Below are 24271 nucleotides of genomic sequence, written 5' to 3' on the forward strand. Positions count from 1 at the left end.
ACAGAATGCCTAAGATAAAATACACACACACACACACACACACACACACACACACACACTGAATGGGATTAACAGCAGATTAGACACTGCAGAAGAAAAGATTCGTTAGCTTGACGACACAGTAGTAAACCCTATCCAAAATGAAAGAGAAGAAAAAGACTGGAAACAAAAAAGAACAGAGTATTAGTGAACTGTGGGACAACTTTAAACAGTCTAATATACATGTACTTGAAGTCCCAGAATGAGAGAGAGGGACATGGACAGAAAAAGTTTTTGAAGAAATAATGGCCCAAAATTAGCTAAATTTGATGAAAACTATCAACTTACAGATCCAAGGAGCTCAATGAATTTGAAGGCCAAGAAAGGAAAAAACACACTACAGCACATCATAATCAAATGGCTTAATTATCAGTGATAAAGAAAAAATCTTAAGAGTCAGAGAAAAGAGACAGATTACATACATAGAGAAACAAAAATGAGGATGGCAACAGGCTTCTTGCCACAAACAGTGCAAGCCAGTAGACAGTAAAGCAACATCTTTAAAGAAAAAAAAAACCTGTCAACTAGAATTCCATATCCAGGACTTCCCTGGTGGTCCAATGGGTAAGACTCCGTGCTCCCAATACATGGGGCCCGGGTTCGATCCCTGGTCGGGGAACTGTTAGATCCCGCATGCATGCCACAACTAAGGGTCCACATGCTGAAACTAAGAAGCCCACATGCTGCAACTAAGAAGTCCGCATGCCACAACTAAAGATTCCGCATGCCTCAACAAAGATTCTGCATGCCGCAACTAAGACCCAGTGCAGCCAAAATAAATAAATAAATAATTAATAAATAAATATTTTAAAAAAAGAATTCAATACCCAGTGAAAATATCTTTCAAAAATAAAAACAAAGGTGAACTTAAAACTTTCTTCTGACATACAAAGGCTGAAAAAAAATTCATTACCAACAGACCTAGACTACAAGAAATGTTAAAAGAAGTCCTTCAAGATGAAGGAAAAAAAATACCTAATTGAAATTTGGATCTACAGAAAGAAACAGAGCGCCAGAAACAGTAAATATGTGGGTATCTATAAAACAGACTTCTTTTTCTTATTAAAAAAAAAACTCTGTTAAAGATAACTATTTAAGGCAGAAACTACAACAATCACTCTATAGAAGTAAAATATATGACAGCAATAGCATACAGACTGAGAGAGGAGCATGAAAATATACCGTTATAAGGTTTTATACTGTATGTGACATGGTATAGTATTATGTGAAGGTAGACTTTGATAAGTTAAAATGTGTAATATAAACCCTAAAACGACCTCTAAAAAGACAAAATAAAGAGTAAGTGTTAATAAAACAATGTTATGGGTTGAATTGTATCTCCAAAAGGATATGTTGAAGCCCTAACCCCCAGTACTGTTAATGTGAACTTTTTGGGAAATATGGTCTTTGTAGATGTAATCAAGTTAAGATGAGGTCATCAGGGTGGGCCCTAATTCAGTATGACTGATGTCCTAATAAGAAAAAGGAAATCTGAATACAGAGGCACACAGGGAAGATGGCTATGTGGAGACAGAGGCAAATACTGAGTTGTGCTACCACAAAATAAGGAATGCCTGGGGCTACTAGAAGCTAGAAGACATAAGGATCCTCTCCTAGTGGCTTCAGAAGAAGTATGGCCCTGTCTATACCTTGATTTTGGATTATAGCTTCTAGAACTGTGAGTAAATAAATTTCTGTTGTTTTAAGCCACCCAGTTTGTGGTACTTTGTTACAGTAGCTGTAGGAAACTAAAACAAGCAATAAAGAAGATAAAGTGGTGTGTATCAACTATACCTTAACTTAAAAAAAGAGAAGATAAAATGGAATAATACAAAGAACACAAAATCATTATAGTTGATGCATATTACAGTTAGTATATTTGTTTAAAGTGAAATGTATAATTCAGTAAATTATGTTTATGTATTCTTCAAGACTAGCATATACTTGGCCTGATTAATGATGCTCTGCAGGAGGCCTCAGGCTCCTTCTCATAACCGAGCCTGAGGCAATCACTGTCACCTGCCTGAGAGCTGGCCCTCATGATGAGACTTACCATCCTGGCATTTTAGAAATATTGAGGCCTTTTATATAGTCAAGGTATATGCACACGTATGTCTGTTTTAAGACTTACGGTACATGTTCATTATTTTAGGAGACAAAGTTGGAGCTTTCTCTTAAAATATTAGCTATAATTTATTTTTGAGTCCTTGAACAAGAAGAGAGATCCTATTTAACACCACTTCTGTGTGGAAATGGATTCATTATTTGAAGATTTATTGGAAGATTAGTATTATGATCTATTTACAGAAATGCATAATAGGGGAAGGCGAGAATAATCTATCTGTACTTGACCAGTGGAGAAGATCATATAAAAAAAGAAGAAAATTATTTTGGAGGACTGCTCAGAATATCTAGTTTAAACAAATTCATGAGGCAATTAGAGTAAAAAGGTATTTTAGCTAACTCCTGTCTTGATTTGCATTATAATACTCAACTAAAAATTAAACTCGTTTTTCAGTAAGTTAGAAATTTCAAATTTAACATATTCAAAATTTACAATAGTCATTCTAGAATTCTTGGGACAGTCAAAACCTGCCTAAGCTGAAAGATTACAATCATGTTTCACAATAAGAAACAATATCAAATAATGACACCATAATAAATACCTTGTTTGTGGGCCAGAACTTTGTGTTTGTGCAACAAGAATTGGAGTTACCTCTCGACTGTTTCCACTCTGTGAGAAGACAGACTTTGTTCCAGTTTGGCCGATTCTGGCAACAGACTGTAAAACACAAAAAGTCTAAGGTTTGTGAATTATAAATTGCACTGTAAATGATAAAAGACATCATGATGTGCCCATCTACGTTTTCCCAATACAAGATTTCATATTATATACCGTCTGTCATCTGAAAACACAAACTATTAATGTCATTATTTATGTCATTTTAGGTTAATTTAATGTTATATTAGAATGAACATCAGCCTATTTCCCCATATTAACCTCAGTATTTTTACCCTTATACTATCCTTTCATCTTTCAACTTTAGTTTCCAGAGAAAGGCTCAAAATTCCTAGAAGACATTTATTTATATATCTTTCCCAGGTGGGCTAAATGCTAAAGAATTTTAAGACAGCTACTATTCTCAAGATTTATGATCTAACTTAGTATACATAAAGAAATAATAATACAGTAAGATTTTATATCCCTTCTTTGGCACTTAGTAAAAACAGTTCTAGAGTAATTCAGAGGAGTAGATTAAAAAAAAATCATCCAATTATTTTCCAAATTCTAAGAATACTGCTCTTAGAATTAGCATTTCTTTCTGGTGTGTTCAATCTTCTATTAACTGGTCTCTGCTTGCCCCTTCTCTTTTCTCTAATTTATTACCTTATTTCTATTTATTTTCATCACTTAACCTTTTTTTTTTTCTTTTTTGGCTGCGCCACACGTAATGAGGGATCTTAGTTCCCCGACCAGGGATGAACCCATGTCCCCCTGCAGTGGAAGCATGGAGTCTTAACCACTGGACCACCAGGGAAGTCCTCACTTAACTTCTTTATAAAGTGATCTCTGGCTACCGTGTCAGTGGATACTAAAAAAATTTTTTTACTACCAAATTAAGATCTTTAGCTATTCTCTCTTTCCCTAGGAGAGCCTGGCCATTTTAACCCTTCAATTATTATTTCTATCACTTGGCCATAGTCTTTCCTCTATAACTAACTATCCACTGAATATCTTCACCTAATCTACCACTCCCTTACAATAAAACTTTTATAACACTTCCTCCTCTTCCTTCCCCAGATTAGGACCTCTACATTCACCCAAGGGACAAATCTTAGTCAACTTTGGTCCTTATTTAGCAAAGAACTATCTACTGAACTCACTACTCGGTTTGATATTTTTAGTTGATACTGCAGGCAGACCTAGAAGTATAGCTTTTCCAGGAATGTCTTGTAATAGAACAGAGGCAGAAGAGGTTGAGACAGGAAGAGGTTGAGACTGGGCAATGAAATCATGTACCTGTTCATTGCCTAACTTGTCCTTAATTACTCTGACTCACATGGTTTTGGCCTACTTCACCTGGCATGCTAACCACCATCCTACTATGCCTTCTCATAACTGTAATAAACTAATTTCCACACTTATATTTCACTCCCATAATAATACAACAGCAGGTAGTTGCCAACTTTAAAAAAATCTTATTTAAAATAATCCACATATTAACTACTTTATAGACCCTGTTTACCACTCTTGGAGTTCCTATTATCACTCATTAAGAAGCTATCATAGAAAAAAATTTTGCTGACTCTAAGGAAGTTCAGGAGTAAAAGAGTAAAAACAAAACAAGAAGAAACATGTCTCTCTAAGAGGGTAAAAGGGCTATATCAGTCATTCACATACCAGTTTGACTCATTTAGCTTCCATTTCTCAAACATCTATTAAGCACGGCAATAGGCATTTTACATATAACTAATTTAATTCTCACATAAGATACCGTGCACCACAGATATGTTTTAAATAAACAGCACTTTGGCTTCTACTGCCACAGACTTTAATAAAAGAACATTATAAAAAGAGTCGCAGTTGCAACTCAGTCTTGTTGCAGTATTTACTATAAGGATACTGTGAAATATTTTTCATTTTACTACACATTTACTACATATTTACTCCACCTGTATGAGGATCCACTATAAAAATTTTATTATCAGAAATAGCTGGCTTTATCATGTTCATTAGTAAAATTAAAAAACAAATATAGTGGTGGGGAAAAGAAAAAACTATGGCAGGTGTAATTTCCATTATTTACATTCGAAGTGACAGAAACAATCTTAATTTTGTTTTTTAAAAAAAGGAAATAAAAAGTAAAAATCTGAATATGTTTATTTAGCTATATGCTGAAATAAACTATACTTGTGAGTTACAAACTTAGGTGGCCAAAAGAGCAACCAGCTTTGTGTCTCCTACTATGACCGGAGGCTATGGTAATGATGACCTTCTTTTACATTTAGATAAACTCTTCTAAAGCAACAGCAATTAAAGAAAGTTGGATTCTGAAATTGCCTTTAACAGATTGGAATTTTAAATGAATTTCCTTCATCAATACCAAAACTGTATTTTACATGGAAAATACCTTTTTTGAAGGGGCTCCGGTGGATGGCACGTCAATTACAGAAGACGTATTAGTGTAGTTTTGTAAATAGGATCCATCTCCAGGACTTGGGGTTTCTAATGGCAAAATCCCAAAACTGAGAAGAGGTTGAAATCAAGGTGTCAAAAAGTCATCAAGGCATATATAAAGCAGCAGTATACTTAAATTAGAAGGTCTAAAAGGAAGAGAATGGCAAATCAGTCTTGGGGGCATTGAGGATCTGAGGGGCAGATTAAAAATAAGCTGTGAATGTAGACTATTCCACCCACCATAACTAAAATTAAAAAAAAAAAAAAAATCAAGAAACTAAATTGAGCAGCAACTACTGACTCAGGAGATTTATTAGAAATAAAGAAGAGTGGCTTTGTAAAAGCTAAGATCCAAATTATCAAATTACTTCAAATTCTTGGAATTTATGGGATTTAGACCCTATTACAGAGAAAATGTCTCCAGAAACCAATGAACACATCTGTGGATTCAATGAGTTTTGTAATCTCATGGTCATACTATTTTAGTAGCTCCCTGGCCCTGGGACCCAACTCATAGTCTGTTTTAACATATAATTTTTTATTTTGATTCTTTTGGATATGTATCCTCTGGGCTGGGTTCCTATATTTACACATACATATATTTCTGATAATTTGACAAAATATTTCATATCAATAGGTATCAATTCTTCCTTCCCATTTTGGAATACAGCACTTTAACAATAACCACTGCTGTCACTCTGATTATTATCACAAGCATTCCAACATTTTAAGAGGTTCACTGATGCACAACCATAAACACAATATTTTTTTAATGCATACACCAGCTGAATAAGGCATGCTTTAAAATTTTCTCCAATATTTAAGAAGGAATTTTTATCACAGGTACTGTATTTCTATTACTTCATTTTCTGAAAATGGAATAGGTTCATTATTGACTTATTAAATACCTCTATTTCCATAATGATTTATAAGTTGCTGTTCATATTAATTTATATTACTAATACAGGAATTACTATATGATCGTTTAATATTACAGCACATTTTAAAGTATCTTTTATTTGTCTTACCTTGGGGTTAATGGGCTAAGAGCAGCTGGTCCTCCTAACAAACTTCGACCAGTTTTTGGTTTATTTTGAACTTGTTTAGATAATATGGAAGTTCCTGTTCCAAGAGGGACACTATCTGGTGAAATTACAGCTGAATCAATATAAGACACTGAAGAATCTGTATTCAATGAGTACTTTGAATTGGAAGATTCTAAATTCAGTCTGTTTAATTCCTGAAACAGAAAATTTCTACCATGTCATTTATGATACATTATTTAGTTCAGATCATTGTTTTTCATTTTCACAATATTTTGAACACTAGTGTATAATATACTTACAATTGTGTCCTGGGGTGTTTCTGTAAGAACTGTCTCAGGCTGTCTGTGAGATAAACTATGATTAGATACTAGTGTTGTGCAAGAGTTGGGCAGACAGCTGCTAAAGTTCTGTAAAGATGTTAATTTAAATGTTTGGTCAGGATCTGGCTTTTCACCTGTGAAGGGGAAAAAAAAAAGTTTGCCTCTGAGGAAATGAAGGTTAAATTTTTTTTCAAGCATGCATAAATCAGTGGAAATAAGGCCTTATCCAGAGTTTTAAAGTTCTTCTGTCTGTTTCAGTGAATCAGATTTATCTCCCAAAAGCCCATCCATCAATTTATTGTAAAAGTTTACCCCTAAGATAAAGCTGTAAATTCAGGAAATAAACTAAACCACAATGACACTGACTTTAAATATAATAAATCACAGGAAAATGCAGATTTCTGTGTTTGTTTTAAAGCAGAAAGCAACTAGATCTCATTTTGCTCAAGGTAAGGAGTGAGGGTGGAGAGGTGAAACCCTGTAGAAATCATAGTAAAGTTTTGAGCACTTCCATGTAAAGACACAGCAATGTTTTAAAATGATCCTTCATGCATCCTGGAACATATATACTGAGACACTCTCCCCCCATATTATCCAGGTCTTATTTATAGAACAGTTTCTGCTCTAGGCATTCTATTAATTTCTTTTCTTACCCAGAATGCTATTTTGGCTAGTGTTATGCTCACAATACAACTCATTCTAGAGGACACAAGAAAGGGCACATTACTCCTGAAACATATGATTCTACCTTATTTCTTGTTCTCAATTTTAAAAGCCCTTAGCTTTGAAAAATACTTTTCTTGTGGATAATTTGTATCACTCTCCAAAAATTAAGGAGGGGAAAAAAAAGAGGAAGAAGAAATGGGAGAACCCTCCCGTAGCCACCTCTACAAGCTTACCTATTTCACATAATGATTCAAAGGGGGACCAGAGGAAAGGATTTAAACTAAGGCTCTTTTGGTAACATTCTGATCCTTTGGCAAGCCGATCTGTCTTGCTGTAAAGACAAACAAATAGATTAGACAAGCTATAAAACCTAAAACATCTATTACAAACAAACTTTTCATACAGAAAATTAGGTAAATCTTACATAAGTTCTGAGAGTACTCTTCTAGATCCTTTCTTAAATTATCAATTTCTCCTTCTTACCATCCTCCAATCTCTATTATTTAGGGCAGTTCAAGTCAAAAGTCAGGTGAAAGCAAACAGAACATGAATTGAAAGGAATGTTAACAAAATAAACAAGCTATCATAGCCTTCTTAAATACTATATTGCTTTTAATTTCCTGTTGGATATTAGAATTACTGAGGACATATGGAAAAACACCCAAATATTTCAGTCTTATTGTTGATTTTAAATATAAATCCCAGTGGTAATTTTGAAAGTGACTTAAGTGCTTTAAATATAGCATATTTAAATGATCAAATTTTTTAACAAAGTAAAGGTGGTAGCTCTTAACTTAAAGGAAAATTCATGTTTCTAAATTGGGTATATAAAGGCTTACATTTAGAATATAAACAACATTCTTGGGACCCTATATACTTGAAACAATCTGGAAATTATTAGAACAGCATTGTTGCCTCCCTAGCTTTTATTTTATTTTATTTTTAATTAATTAATTAATTTTATTTTATTTTTGGCTGCACTGAGTCTTCATTGCTGTGCACGGGCTTTCTCTAGTTGCAGCGAGCGGGGCTACTCTTTGTTGTGGTGCACGGGCTTCTCACTGCGGTGGCCTCTCTTGTTGTGGAGCACGGGCTCTAGGCGCTCGAGCTTCAATAGTTGTGGCACGTGGGCGTAGTAGTTGTGGCTCACGGGCTCTGGGGCGCCGGCTCAGCAGTTGTGGCACACGGGCTCAGTTGCTCCGTGGCATGTGGGATCTTCCCGGACCAGGGCTCGAACCTGTGTCCCCTGCATTGGCAGACAGATTCTTAACCACTGCACCACCAGGGAAGCCCCTCCCTAGCTTTTAAATGGGGGAAGATGGGATTGAGGGTTAGTGAGACTTGTTGGAGCTTTCAGGTTAGAAAATACTATTCACCTGGTCTAAGGTTGAAATTCTTCATTATCTAATGGAAAAAAAATAAGATACAGCAATTTTTCCAAAACCCTAAGGTTTTATAAAGGACCAGATGGCATCTAACCAAGATTTTCAAAACAACCCTCAAATGAAACTATCAGTTAAAACATAATCTGTTTATGTGCTGTCAGTGTATCTCAGAGAACTGAAAAGAAGACCCCCTTGGGTAACTATATATTGGTGTGCCTTACTTTCAAATTTTGCAAGTGAATAGAAACTAGAATAAATGATGTAATAAAGACAAGAAAATACCACTAGTTGAAGACTATCTAGCTTCCCACATTTGCCTAATTTGACCCAATAAACACACAGACAAAGAAGGAAGCAGGAGCAGGAGGCAGACTTTCAGAAAACTAAGTTTTATCAGTCTACATCTAGGATTGCTTAGATGAAATTTCTTAAAGGAAAAATAGTTGTAACAAGAATGATATAATCATTTACCATGGATAGAGGGGTAACTTAAAAATAGGAAACAAAGGGCTTCCCTGGTGGCACGGTGGTTGAGAATCTGCCTGCCAATGCAGGGGACACGGGTTCGAGCCCTGGTCTGGGAAGATCCCACATGCCGCGGAGCAGCTGGGCCTGTGAGCCACAACTACTGAGCCTGCGCGTCTGGACCCTGTGCTCCGCAACAAGAGAGGCCGCGACAGTGAGAGGCCCGCGCACCACGATGAAGAGTGGCCCCCGCTTGCCGCAACTAGAGAAGGCCCTCGCACAGAAACGAAGACCCAACACACCCAAAAATAAATAAATAAATAAATAAATAATAAAAATAGGAAACAAAGCAAAGACATAAAAAGAGTATTTTTTGAAAGTAATAATTAGGAGTGGAAAGTGTCAAATCAATGCTCAGGAACTTTTAACATAAGGCCATGAAAAGAAAAGTACAGTGAAATCTCAATGTTTGACCTAAACTAACTCATGTTATATAGTCCCCTCATTGCTTATATAACTAATTACGGTTTGTCTATTTCTTTACCTTTTTTTTTTTTAAAGATTTTTTTTTTTTGATGTGGACCATTTTTAAAGTCTTTATTGAATTTGTTACGATACTGCTTCTGTTTTTGTTTGGTTTTTTGGCCAGGAGGCATGTGGGATCTCAGCTCCCTGACCAGGGATTGAACCCGCACTCCCTGCACTGGAAGGCGAAATCTTAACCAACGGACCACCAGGGAAGTCCCCAATTTATTTATCTTTCATGTGTGCTCTCTTGCAATTGATTATAAGCTTTCTGAGGATAGGAAATTAGATTTCTCATTTTTATATTACCTCTTTCCTGTTTTCAATAGCCTTGCCCCCTTGCTTTGCTTGTACAATACATCATAAAATACTTTTACTAATAACTTTTAAAGTTGCATTGAGCGGGCTGTATGAATTACTTAAATGGCCAGAAAAGTGGTGGACAAACTGATTAAGCAAAGATAAAATAATCTATTCAAGAAAAAATATTATGAAAATGTAAGAGGTGATCATTTGTGATGAAAATCCTCTTCTCCAGTATTATGTAAATTATATTTTCTTTTTACATTAGCAAAAGGTAAATTTTCTTAAGCCCTTGATAAGTTACCAAGGCTGATTTTTATAATAAGCCATGATCTGATTAATAGACCATAAAATAAATGTTAAACTAAATGTCTGCTAAGAAGAGATTAGATATACACACACATGGCACACACATGGATAGATACTGGTATGTATAAATATTGGGTTGGCCAAAAAGTTCATTTGGGATGTTACGGGAAAACCTGAACAAACTTTCTGGCCAACCCAATAACATAAAAGTTAACTGGGGAAGAAGCCAGATGTGGACTTACAATAATCAAATCTGGGAGACAGATCTCTATTCAATAGAGAGATTAAAAGGGGGAAAGATTTAATAAAATTAAGCTGCCTGGAGTGCCCCAACTTTAGATGGAATTTTTTAAAAACTAAAACTCTGAAAGAAGTTTCCCAAAGAATTGGGGTTAAAAAAAACGATTTAAATGGCACTGGGAAGAAATAGGTTAATCTAAGAACCAAACTTAGTATCAGTTGTGTCCTAAAGATGCAAGTCTCATGTGCTATTGTAGACAAAAAGACCAATGAATTGTCTACATCAAAATACTGGAGATAAAAGATAAGCTAACAAGCTGTAGCGTCACAACAATAACACATGGGTTTCTAGATTATGGGGTGCAACTTTGGTCACAAGACAGGTGTATGATGACTGAAATGAAGCGCCAGTTTTTGAAGCAGGGTTGTGCCCCATTGGATACTTAACCCTTTAAACTTTATGATGAATAAAAATAACCCATCCTTATTCTCTGAGGAAGGGGAAAAACCTTCCTTCTTCATGGTTAGGACTTGATAAAACTGCACCTTCAAAAACTTTTAAACAAGTGAACTTGTTTTAAAATAATTAGTAATATATATAGCACTTTTGTGATTTAACACCTTCCCTTACTTTGTTTTATTAAATAATGTTATAGAAATGATATCATAGAGTATGTAAAATTTTGAAATTGGCTTTTTTCACTTGCCATAATGCCCTTGAAATCCAAGTTATTATGTTTATCAATAGTTCGTTCCTCTTTATTGCTGAGTAGTAGTTCATTGTATGGATGCAGTTTTTTTAATTCATTCACCCACTGAATTTGAGTTGATTCTATTTTTGGGCTTTTACAAATAAATCTGCTATGAACATTCATGTACAAGTACCATTTTACATTCTCACCAGCAATGTATGAGAAATCCCATTGCTCTGCATCCCCATTAGCACTTGATATTGTCAGTACTTTTAATTTTAGCCATTTTAATAGGCATGTAATAGCTTCTAATGGCAGTTTTTACTTGCTTTTCCTTAATGGCTAAAGATTTGGTACATCTTTTCATGTGCTTATTTACCATTCACATACCCTCTCTGGTGAAGTGTCCATTCAAGTATTTTGCCCATTTTCTAATTTCTAATTTTCTTATTATTGAGAAGTTAAAAGAAACAAAAAAGACTCTTCTATCAAGTCTTTCCTAGTTACCATCTTACCGCTCTTCTTAACTGTGTAGAACTGATTATTCCCTCATTTGAACAGAATACTGCTCAAATTTTATCATAGCACTTAAATTGTGATGATAAAAATTTATAAACTTTTTTGTTTACTACTTCTTTCCTCCTACACTTTATTATAAACCTTTGGGGGATGGAGAGGAGGACAGGGAGTTATATATCTTTACATTCCTAGTGCCAAGTATGGTGTGTAGCCATAATAGGGGATGGATCTCAAAGTGTTTTGAACAAATGACAAGAATCATAGTTGCATGAACTAAATCCATTACTCCAAGTCCTTCTATTAAGATAAATGAAGATATTGGTATTATATCTTTACTTACTCCTGTTCTCAAAAGAGTGGTGCCATCTGAAAATAAGCCCCAAATTTCAGCCAAATAATTTATTCTGTTCAAAAAGATATTTTCAAGGTTTTTAAAAAAACTGCTATTCAAACTAGCCTCAATTTACCTTAAAACAGATGCTAACCTAATTCTTTAGATAAGCAATCCTCAATCATTTCTCCCACATGCAACAGATGACATTTACACATGAAATGCCCTCCCATGGGCAGTTGAACAATTCCTGTTACCTAATTACTCCCCAACTCACAGTATTTCAGAATAAAAATCAGTGAGAACAATATTATCATAGTGATAACTCTGAATTCATTCTCACTTGCTTTTAAGAGACTTAATTTAAAATAAATGTAAATAAATTTTAAGATTATTTGTAAAATCACTATCATTTCAGCTACCATCATAGGAAATTTGTCAAATTCATTATGACATACCAGATGGGAACTGTATTCTTTATTACTGAAACATGACTTCATGCCTCTTTCTAAGGAGCAGTGGTGATATATAATATTATAGAAAAAACTTCACTCTTTGCTTCTTTTTCCTCGGTAGGTCACATGAAGATATTCTCCTCACCCAAGGTAAAAAAAACCCACATGTGCACTCAATTGTTAGGTAGTGCTGCTGTAGCTGTTTATCATTAAAGCAAAGTGGACAGTCATAGACAGGATCGAAATCTCTGTTTTATAGGTTTAACAAGATCATGGAACTACAAGACTGTGTACTACTCAACCAAATGCTATTTGATAAACACAGATCAACATAGTGTTTTTTTAAACCACAAAGCATTCTAGTACTGGAAACAAATTTCTGGTAATTTGAATCATTCTTACTTACCAATATACATGTCCCAACAATGAAAGAGTAAAGCAAGCTGAATCACCAAACTCAGTAACAATATCATCATGGCTTTTCTGCTTATTAAACACTCCACCAGATAAGATCTGTTCCCCTTCTGCAAGCCTTTAAAACACAAATTTACAGATTAAAAAAAAAAGTCAATATAAAAAGCAGTGTGTGTAAAGACATTCATTGCTAATGTACCTCTTACTATGGAGACAAAGTAAATCTTAAAATTTCAGTCTTACTTTTAAAAATAGAAACAGTTACCTTTAGTCTCTGTATGTACAAATCTAGTCTGAGCAACATACACATTACTCACGTCAAAAGAAACGGCAGACCATTATACTGCGAGAAAAATATGAATGGTTCTTCATTAACAGATGTGGTGGTCCTTCTTAGTTCTATAATTCCTTGAAGTAGGAATTTGCAAGCAGGTTAAACAAGACTAACATATTAATTAAAAACTGCATACTTAATGGCCTCAGTTATTTTTAGGTTTACAAATAAAACTTGAATAGCACTTCATCTCTATTTATCAATTATGTTTTCTTGATATAGAAAATTACAAATGTTCCCCAAAGGGAAAAGAAATTTGCCTGATTTCACTATATATTTTTAGCATATCAGAGTTTGTAATGGTTTGTGTTTTAAAGTTTTTTCCAAATCATCATGTGGAAACTCTCAAGTAAGCTTACATAGTATATCCTAAACATAAAACTTGGTATCTAAAGTTCTGTTACTATCAGTGGGACTTTTTAAAAACTATAAATATTTATAAATGGGATAAGAATGTCTAATGTAAGAACTGGCTTAAGAAACTGGTAAATTAAATAAGTAGATTTTTAAGAATTTAACATTAGAATCTTTGGAGTAGAAATAATTCAATAACAAATGTCTCAGAAATTTTATATATATTTTAGCTAGCTTTAATTTAAAAGTCATCAATTAGACACTGGACAAATAAAATATTTAGCAGACTATGGAGACTTTATGAGGCTTATTTGTATTCTCTCACTGTAAATCTACAGACTAAATACAAAGGCTTTTACAATTATCTGTTTAGTCACCTTTACCATTATTCCATTTCTCACAGCACAGAAAACAGTTTGACAGAATACAACTAGCTAAATCTCTAGCTGCCTCCAGATTCAGAATATGGACAGCTGACTTGGTTGAACTGTACTGTGCAAAAGAAATGTTCTCCTGAATCTGCCTCCTTGCTTCAAAGGAGTAATGGTTCCCAAACAGAATGATCTTGAAAGGCAAATAATTACACAACTATCTAGACACAAGGAAGCATTAATCTCAGATGAACTGGTAAGTTAGGTTTTCAGGCTTATTCCAACTGGTCTAGCAATGAAAGCAAAGGAAAAGAAATAACACTTAGGATCATTTTAGAAAATGACTGGAATTAGTTATAACTTAGGTTTCTCCAGAGGTAAATTCTATTATTTATACCATAACAATGAAATCTCTCCATAACAAAATAATAATGCCATAAGCAGCAGTGTAAACATTTCAAAAGTTACTGAAATAGACAAACCTCTACTATTAAAAGAGGGCAGAAAGGGAGTCAGTCAGAGTTTAATCCATCAAAAGAATTTTATCCAGAATTCTACAGTGTAAGTAGAACAAAATTAGATAGAAAAGATTTAGAAACTTACTTGCTGAGATCAACACAACATTTTGCAAGCAGGTATTTACATTGCGGTGTAGTACAACTGTGTCCTTTCAAGAGTCTATATGCTTTATATGCCTTTCCTGAGCGGTAATAACAGGTTGCCAGTAAAAACAAGGCTTCTTCTGAGTGTACTAAGAACACACACACAAAAAAATTGGCTATTATTCAGTATGTTGAATGGTGATCATTTTTATCTGCCAATAGGTAAACAAGTTTAGCAACAACAAAAAAAATCAGGCATGTTATTTAATACAAAAAACAATTTATTAATTCAAATTTGAATTAAGGAGAAATACTTTTCTGATAGAAAAGTTAGTTCCCCAAGGAACCAAGGAAATAATATTCTGATAGAAAAGTTAGTTCCCCAAGGAACCAAGGAAATAATATTCTGATAGAAAAGTCAGTTCCCCAAGGAACCAAGGAAATAATACAATGAAGAAAATCGTAGTATTCTCTGTAAATCTTTAAGAAAAGCAAACACATGCACACAACTACCCTTAAATAGACTACCAGAAAAGCATCTTGTTTTTATGTAGTATTTTTCTAATAGACTCTTTGAGAGGACAGAAGTCAAATTTCATGAGAGGGAAACTCAGGGTTATAAACCTAATTATCAATCTGTACATTAAAAAAAGACCAGATTGGAACACAAGTAAACAAACAAAAAAAAAAACCCACTTATTTCTAACACCAAATATACACTAGAGTATATTCAAGATAATTTAAGAAAAAGGAAAATAATTTCTAAATTGTGAATACCCACACTATTTAAACACCCAATTGACAGACTTGACACTTGTCCAGTAACAATAATTAAACTGCTCTTTAATGGCAAGAGCTGAATTATTTATCAACCTCTTTCCTTTTCTTTACATTAGAAAATGCCTTAGTTAATGAAATGTGGCACTTTTCCCCTTATTTACTCTCTTCCAAACTGACCATCACCTCACTTCTATCCTCACAACCTCCCAACCAATCCAGATAAGAGTTTTTTTTTCTTTTTGGCCACGCCACGTGGCATGTGGGATCTTAGTTCCCCAATGGACCAGGGATCGAACCCGCGCCCCCTGCAGTAGAAGCGCAGAGTCCTAACCACTGGACCGCCAGGGAAGTCCCCAGATGAGAGTCTTGAAAGGTAACAATAAAGGGGATAGAAAGAAAGAGGGAAAAATCTGTTCTGTGCTTCTAAAAATGGGTTATGTAATAATACCACGGCACTGAGGGATCATGTAAGCCAGTGGTTCCCGAAGTGTGGTCCCTATACCAGCATCAGAATGACTTTGGAGCTTGTTAGAAATGGAAGCTCTTGGGCTCCATAATAGCTCAGACCCACTAAAATCAGTAATTCTGGAAGTGGGGACCAGCAATCTGTGTTGTAATAAACCCTTCAGGTGATTTTGATGCATGCTAAAGTTTGAGAATCACTGTTTTAAAGTACAGATAAACTTGCCACATCTTCCTGAAAAGTTAACTCAAAGAAGTGGGATAAAAAAGTAATTTGAAATTTTCCTGTTATAAAGATTTTCCTTTTTCTTTTCTTTTCTTTTCTTTCTTTTTTTTTTTTTTGCTGTTGTTGTATGTCATGTATGTGCAAGCAAAACCCAACAGAACCTTTCTTCTCTGGTCCACTGTATTTTTCACGAAACCCTAGTATAAAAAACAGTGTACAATAAATGACATGTAGTAAATGATAAGAAATTTTAGCATATATGTGTTAATAGGATCTACAGTAGCATCTGTGATTCAGAAGCAAAAACATGAATGAGGAGCTCTACTGCAGTGGGAACAAACTGTTAATTTCACTGAAATACAAGTGCTAATTTACATAAGTTAGAAAGTGTGATTTCTTATAGATTTTGCAAAGGCCTAGTTTCTTGTCATCTAAAAAATTAAGCTTTTAAAAACTAGTTATTATACCAATAAACAATGGCTCCCAAAAACTAGTTCAACTTTCAGCTATAAAAATGCTTTATCAAATGTTTGTTTACAAACACTTGATTATGTTTAGGCCCATTTTTCACTGTAGTAAAATTCCCTAATACTGAAACTCCTCTTCTTACGAACAGGTTAGGCTTCAAATATAGGTTAGGTCATTTATTATAAGCCCAAAATAAGAGGAGCTTAAGCTCGCATCCTTCAGGGACATTTCCATCAAATGGGAAGATGAATTAGTCCCTCAGTGCTTTTAACCATAAAGATACCAAATATTGTGTGTGTGATTTTAGTGTCATACTGCAACTACTTTTTTGAAGTGTGATGACTTAAAAACTATATGTTTAAGTGAGATTATAGATTGGAGGTTTAAACAAATCTTAAGCTTAATGAAACTATAAGATAGTGAAGTAAATCCAGAACAACTTGAAGGACATGAAGAAACACATGGAGAGACATGCGTGGTTTTTGAGGCTTCCCAGAAATAACTTGACGGCCCCAAACATAGCTAGTGAACCAGCAGTAAGTGGCTATAATAAATCTAAAAAAGGTAGAGTACTGACAAATAGATTTCATCTGGAACAGTAACGCCAACTGACTGACAGTGGCTGCCTCAAGTGCTAAACTCAGAAAAATTCTAAGGTTGATCATGGCTTTGCCAGTAAGTGTGCAGAGATCAAAATAACAGGATCTGGAAATAGTTAGAGATGTCTGCATGACATTTATTTGCCATCCTTTATTAACAGCCTTAATTAAAATATGTGATTGGGAATTATATAGTGCATAATATACAACTGGCCCTCTGTAGCTGCAGGTTCTGCATCTGCAGTTGGTTGAATCTGCACATGCAGAACCCATGGGTGGTCCTGAGATGGCTGTGTTTTATAAACAGGAATAAAGTAAACACTGATTCCACAAAGTCACTCTTAAAGTACTACTGATAAATCAATCATGTACGAGTTAAATTAAGGTACATCCATGTGATTAAACACTCTACAGCTGTCAAAAAAAAAACTGACAAAGATTTCCAGGATGCATTGTTAGGTGAAAAAACAAACAGGAAGTTATAGAACAATACTGAAAGTCCTCTTCTTACAAACAGGTTAGGCTTCAAATATAGGTTAGGTCATTTAATATAAGCCCAAAATAATTAAGAGGAGCTTAAAGCCTGCATCCTTCAGATACATTTCCATCAAATGGGAAGATGAATTAGTCCCTCAGTGCTTTTAAACCAGATAGACACCTCTTCTTCATGTTGGCTTATAATCTAAACGAGCAGCCTTTTCCAAAATGGACCAGTTTTGGTAACTTAAAAGTCTGTTGAGGTGAGTGTTCTCTATCTAGCCTTGATAAACTCTACAAATACCACAGAGAACTCCTTAGAGGTTAGAGTACTCTGCTTGCCACCCTGTCAAAAACTCTGATGTTATAAGTATTCAAAGGGCATAAAACCTATGGAAACATCTATGATTTGTGATACACATTTCATCTTTTTTTTTTTTTAAGATTTTTTTTGCTGTGGACCATTTTTTAAAGTCTTTATTGAATTTTGTTACAATATCACTTCTGTTTTGTTTTTTTTTTTTTAATTTTTTTTTTTTTTTTTTAATGTTTTGTTTTTTTTGGCTTCAAGGCATGTGGGATCTTAACTCTCCCACCAGGGATCGAACCCGCACCCCTTGCATTGGAAGGCAAAGTCTTAACCACTGGACCACCAGGGAAGTCCCTACACATTTCATCTTAATTATCTTTTAAGTTCTCACATCACCTACAGACAGTACAGCACATGGATTAGAGTAATGACCCTAGAGCCAAACTGCTTGAGTTCGGATTTTCACACTACCACTTATTAGCTATGTGACTTATTAGGGCAAGTTAACTTCTCTGACCCTCTGTTTTTTCATCTGTAAAATAAGGATATAGTGATACCTACTTCTAAGTACTCAGCGCTGTTAGAATTAAATGAGTTAATATATAAGTACTTTGGATAGCACCTGACACATAGTAAGAGCTCTAGGTGCCATTATTAAATTATTATTATTGACCTTCTCCTAAATTTGCAATACCTGAGTAGTCATCTGACGTTCATGTGGGGTATATATACATGACATTGAGCCACAAACTCAAGTAATTCCGTTCTATCACTTTTTTTGCTGTTTCCAAATGCCTGGGTGCTGTACTTTACATACATGATTTGTTCCACCCTTCAGAGTCATTTCTGTTGTTGAACACTTCACCTACATATACAACTTCAGTATTTTAATACTATTCTTAATTTTTATTTTCTCTATATTTGTTCACATCCTAAACTTCAGTACTAACTGGTTTTATACTTGTTGTATATGATGGGGGTTAATATTTTTAAATACTTTGAAAATATGCTTGGAGTAAATACACCACAGATAAGAGGGCTGGAGGAACTTTTAAAAGGCTCCTTAGTGTTTGAGGGGGAAATGGCAATACATAGGGAGAAAGCAAACAGCCAGATTGTGCAGGGCTTTGCAAGCTGTGTAAAGATTTAGGGATAAATTATTATAGCTATTATAGATCTCTAAAGGGTTTTGAGAAGGAAAGTAAAGAGAATGGGTTGATTTGGGAGGGGGAAAGGGAAGCGGCAGGAAAGAGTAAATATGGGAAAATCAGTTAGGAAGCTTTTCTACTAAGACATATTGGTGTCAGATTACAGTGGGAACATTATGAATCCAGTTTTGCATGAATTGAGTTTGATGTATGTGATGCTTGTGTGAAACATGTAAGTTAACGCATTGAAATAGTTGAGTCTTGGATTTAAAAAGTTCGTTGGGAAGACCAGAGTCTTAATTCACTAACACCTAACGAAAATGAAAACTATGATGATTAAAAAAAAATAGCATTGGGAGTTCCCTGGTGGCCTAGTGGTCAGGATTCCGGGCTTTCATGGCCGTGGTCTGGGTTCAATCCCTGGTCGGGGAACTGAGATCCCGCAAGCTGCATGGCACGGCGAATGAACGAATGAGTGAATGAATGAATTGAATAAATAAAGAGAATATTAAAAAAAAAAATCATCTTTTTCATCAGTAAGAATTTAACGATGACAGTAAAAGAGCAGGCCAATGGGCCAGATATCCTTTCTGTCCCCCCATATGACAAAGTGACTTGAATTTTTAGCAACAAGATAACATTTATCAAATTTTCCACAAGTAATGGCCTAAAAATGATACACTATGCCATAACTTTAGAAGTATTTGGAAAACTTCCCTCAATGATGACCTTAACATAACTATATAAGTAATTTTTTTTTAAATGTTGCCATTTGCAGTCACATATTTCTGTGAGTTTGGGCTCTCAATATCATGGTTAAGACAGAGAAGAGAACCAGAAGCTGAACCTTTTACTCTGATTCAGTTCTCTTCAACTAAGCCCAATTTATGGAAATCACTATACTCAATGCAATTTCTACAACTGGCCCATTAATCACTAAGACAGGTAGAAACCTGGTGAACAATGGTTTTAGTTCCTTCATTTCTAAAATGGTAATAGCAATGTCTATATTATAGGATTGTTGAAGACTAAATAAGGAATTAATATTAAGTACTCAGAGTCCTACTACACAGTAAGAAATCAATAAATGGTAGAATTACTGTTATTATTATTGAGCTGGGATAGTATCTGCTCCCATTGCACTTAAATTCTAAAATCTTCCCTCATAGAAATATAGTCAAACAGAGTAGTTAGGTTCTATATTGAGAGAAACTAACAATGAGCAACTTTCCAAGTGTTAAGCACTGTTATCAGACACAGGTAGAAAGAGGATTAAACAGCTTTTTGTGGATTAATTTGGAATCCTGCCTCAATTCTATGGGAAAACCTGATCATCTAAATTTGAAACCACTAATTTGCAATCTTTTGGAACCTAACTATAATAAACTAGAAACTGCCTACCCTTTAATAAACAAATTAAAAAAAAGAAAGAAGTATAAGTCAGCAAAACATGGGGGCTGCCTAGGTATCAATGAAAATATATATAAGTAGATTATCCACAATCAACCTTGCTTTTACATAATCGAGCAGAATAGGGCAATCTATTATATTACCTTCTTTCTAAGCCTCTCACTCTTCTAAATCTTTTCATTTGGACCTCAGACTTCTGCTCAACAGATCTTCCCTCACTTTCCTCAATGAACTCCTGTTCTCCCCTGAGGACCTGACAGCACTCCCAAAGGGATGCTAATTCCCTCCTATCCCACGGTAAGGTTGGTTTCCTCCTTGCTTCTCACAACTTTTTCCAAGCATTACCCTTTGTCCTTTTGTGAAATCCCTTCCTCCTGAGATTCATACCTTCTCCTTATAACTCTCAGTTACTAAATTCAAGACATTCTGCTTCATTAACGAAAGAATTCTGCACCTCATTCACGGTCTTCCTCTCCTAAGTTATTCTCATATATCTCCCAATTCAACTTCATCTGGACTTCCAGTACCTCTCTAAAACCTCTTATTTACCAATCCCTTCCTGTGTTAACTTTCCTATGTAGTTTACATTTCCTGGTCCACATCTTGTCTGTATTCTTAATGTTCTTATCCCTTGTCCCTTTTTGACACATGCCTAGCAAACCCCTAATATCTACGTTCTATGCCTGCAGTTGGGTTACTAAGCACTTTATTAGAGTAAAATCATATAACTGAGCAGAAAGGTTCCACTACTAGTTCATGCAGACACACAAAAATAAAACTTACCTACAATCATAAAAAAAATTAAAAATTTTGGTAAGTAATCCAATGGGAGGTTACTCATTAAGTGGGAAAACTGAGTAAAACACTGGAGTAAAAAGAAGGCAGCACTGTTTCTGGTTAAGAAGGCTTTAAGATAGTAAGATATGAGTACTTCCTAAATTAATTCATAGACTTATATAGGTCAGCACTGATCAAAATATTTGTGAAATTTCAAAGCAGTAGTAAAATACACATGAAAAAATTAAAGAATTTAAAAAAGGGTAAAGACTTCTTAGCAAAGAAAGAATTGGAAAAAAAATGATGGGAGATAGGCGTTATTAGATATTAAAAGACAATATAAAGTGTTAATAATAAAACAGTATGATACTGAGTTAAAAACAGAAAATTAACTGATGAAAGAGAGGCGAGGTTCTGGGGACAGAGCAAAACATTTTTTAAAAATCTAATACATGAGAACCTGTTGTATAGCCCAGGGACTCCACTTTGCTTTACAGCAGAAACTAACACAACAATGTAAAACAACTATACCTCAATAAAAAATAAATAAATAAAAATTTAATATAAAACCAAGTAAGATACCATGTGGGGTGGGGTGGGGGAATTATTTAATAAATAACATGGACTAAATTATGTAATAATACTATGATAAAATTTTTAAAGATATTTTATTTATTTATTTTATATTTATTTATTTGGTTACATTGGATCTTAGTTGTGGCAGAAATTTTTAAAAACTTTTTTTAAACTACCAAGAACTATATGTCTATTGAGTTCAGAACGATGACAATTTTCCAGCTACTGGAGCAATAGGAGAAAGTTTAAATGACAAAGCTGATGAGTTCAACTACATAACAATTTAAAATATCAGATTAATAAAAATCAATAGAATTAAGATTAAAAGGCAAAGAATCTGGAGCAAATATGCAATAAACAAAGATACAGCCACAGAAATAGGAATAAAATTAAAACAAACACTTGAGAAAATACCCAGAATCCTTCACAGTTATAAACATGCAAGACAAAATACCTCACAATTTTCCAGTAAGCAAAAATACATTATAATGGTAAATCTGATATTGATAGGACTATGAAGGAAGTCTTAGACTATTGGTGACACCTTGATTATCACACCTCTCTCTGCTGGGTTATCAACTGGGCAAAAAGTAATTTGTTGTAGAACTGATCACACCTTTTGACTCATAAATTCCATTTTAGAGTATATAACCCAAGGAAATGACTTAAAAGAAAAGCTGTACATAATTATCTATCTTAGCATCTTAGAAAGAGGATTATAATAATTAATGACGGAAACAAAACACACATTACCAGCTAATGTTTACTGAGCATTTATTACCATGCCAGAAGGCTGTGCCAAGTGCTTTAAATATACTACTTCATTCTTCAATTCTATGAGACAGTTACTATTATCTTTATTTTATACATGAGAAATCTGAAATAATCAGACATTAAGTAACTTGCCCACAGTATACTACTGCATGTTTAAGTGACAGGGTTAGGGTTTGTACTAAGGCTGTAGGCTCAAAACCCATGCTCTAAGCCACAGAATATAGACTCTAATAAAAAACCTGGGAAAAAATACCTAAAGACTGGAACATGATTAAGTAAACCATAGCGTAAAACCCAAAGCAACTCTACACAGTTATTACAAGTAGCATATAAGGAGCTACACAGATACTTGGAAATATTTTTATGAACTAGTGTCAACCATAAAGATAAAACAAAAGTGATACCCAGGGGACTTCCCTGGTGGTCCAGTGGTTAAGACTCCGTGCTTCTAATACAGGGGCCACGGGTTCTATTCCTGGTCGGGGAACTAAGATCCCACATGCCGCGTGGCGTGGCCAAAAAAAAAAAAAAAACAAAAGGAATACCCAGAATCTCGTTACAGTCATAAAAAGTGATGGAATTCCACATATTTTATTCTTTTACAGTTCTATAGAAATGAATAGATTACAAACCTTCTGCATATAGTCGCTCTGCGAGGAAAACTGCATCTCTGAAAGCATAGTGGTTTAGTGCTTGCCATATAGCAGCCTGTAAGTGGAGGAAAAAGAACATAAATATACAAACATAGAGAGTTTCAAGGTAACTCTTAGCACAGAGCCTTGCATATAATACTCAAATTAACATGTCTAATTTAAGTAATAAAACCTCACTGCCCACAGTGCAAACTCCATAACGTATTAGATAAGGCTCTTCACTGTATGGCTCCTAACATATCTGAATTTACTCCCTCAACTCCCCATGAACTTTTAGACCTCTGTGTCTCTGTACTTCCTTTTCCTTCACTGGGGAATGTGGGCTCCTTCACCTACCTCCTCTTATAAATTGCTCATCCCTATAGACCCAGCTTAAATAATATCTACTTCATAAAGCTTTCTTCCTCATCCCTATAGACCCCGCTTAAATAATATCTATTTCATAAAGCTTTCCTCCTCATCCCTATAGACCCAGCTTAAATAATATCTACTTCATAAAGCTTTCTTCACTGGAGAGCTCTAATATTCATTCATTCAATAAATATTTACTGAGTGTCTACTGTGTGCCAGCACTTTCTAGACTCTAGGCACACAATAAATAACAAATAGTTTCTGTTCTCATAGAGTGCATTTTAGTGTTACTCCTGTCTAGATCAGTGGCTATCAACCCCTTCTTGTGGTGCTCTACCTCAAATCCACTGAATCACAATCTCTGGAAGCTGGGATTGAGTTTAGATATCCTTATTTTTAAACCTTTTTACTGGTAAGCATTCAGGGTTCAGAACGATTCTTCTACTTTCTAGGTAAGTAGTTCTCTCTCCTTTTATAGTATACTCTTTTGAAAAACTTATAAAAGCTATGGACCTCCTCCCCAGAAAAAAGCACATGGACATATATACAGAAAATGTGTATACAGTGTTTGGGGTTCACAAATATCTTGGTTCCTTAAGAATCACTGGTCTAGCTGATGGGAGACAGTATTAGAGCCCAATACATAAAAGGTGTTCAATAAATATTTATGGAATTCAATTCAGATACTTGAAAGGGGAAGAGACAAGTTAC

At 34.7% G+C, this 24271-nt stretch overlaps 1 protein-coding gene across 4 annotated transcripts in view; it reads right to left on the reverse strand.

The window, feature by feature from the left end:
• Positions 1-24271, reverse strand: part of CDC27 (cell division cycle 27) — a 54773-nt gene that overhangs the window by 20311 nt on the left and 10191 nt on the right. For all 4 annotated transcript variants that reach the window (XM_061174795.1, XM_061174794.1, XM_061174797.1 and 1 more), the window contains exons 2-9: positions 23189-23264; positions 14551-14698; positions 12881-13006; positions 7484-7581; positions 6564-6718; positions 6247-6458; positions 5172-5286; positions 2706-2821 (exon numbers count right to left, since the gene is read on the reverse strand). In XM_061174795.1, the coding sequence (XP_061030778.1) occupies positions 2706-2821; positions 5172-5286; positions 6247-6458; positions 6564-6718; positions 7484-7581; positions 12881-13006; positions 14551-14698; positions 23189-23264 (1046 nt within the window). The remainder of the gene's footprint in view (positions 1-2705; positions 2822-5171; positions 5287-6246; positions 6459-6563; positions 6719-7483; positions 7582-12880; positions 13007-14550; positions 14699-23188; positions 23265-24271) is intronic.

This window comes from Eubalaena glacialis, chromosome 19 (genome assembly GCF_028564815.1).
Source record: "Eubalaena glacialis isolate mEubGla1 chromosome 19, mEubGla1.1.hap2.+ XY, whole genome shotgun sequence".
NCBI lineage: Eukaryota > Metazoa > Chordata > Mammalia > Artiodactyla > Balaenidae > Eubalaena > Eubalaena glacialis.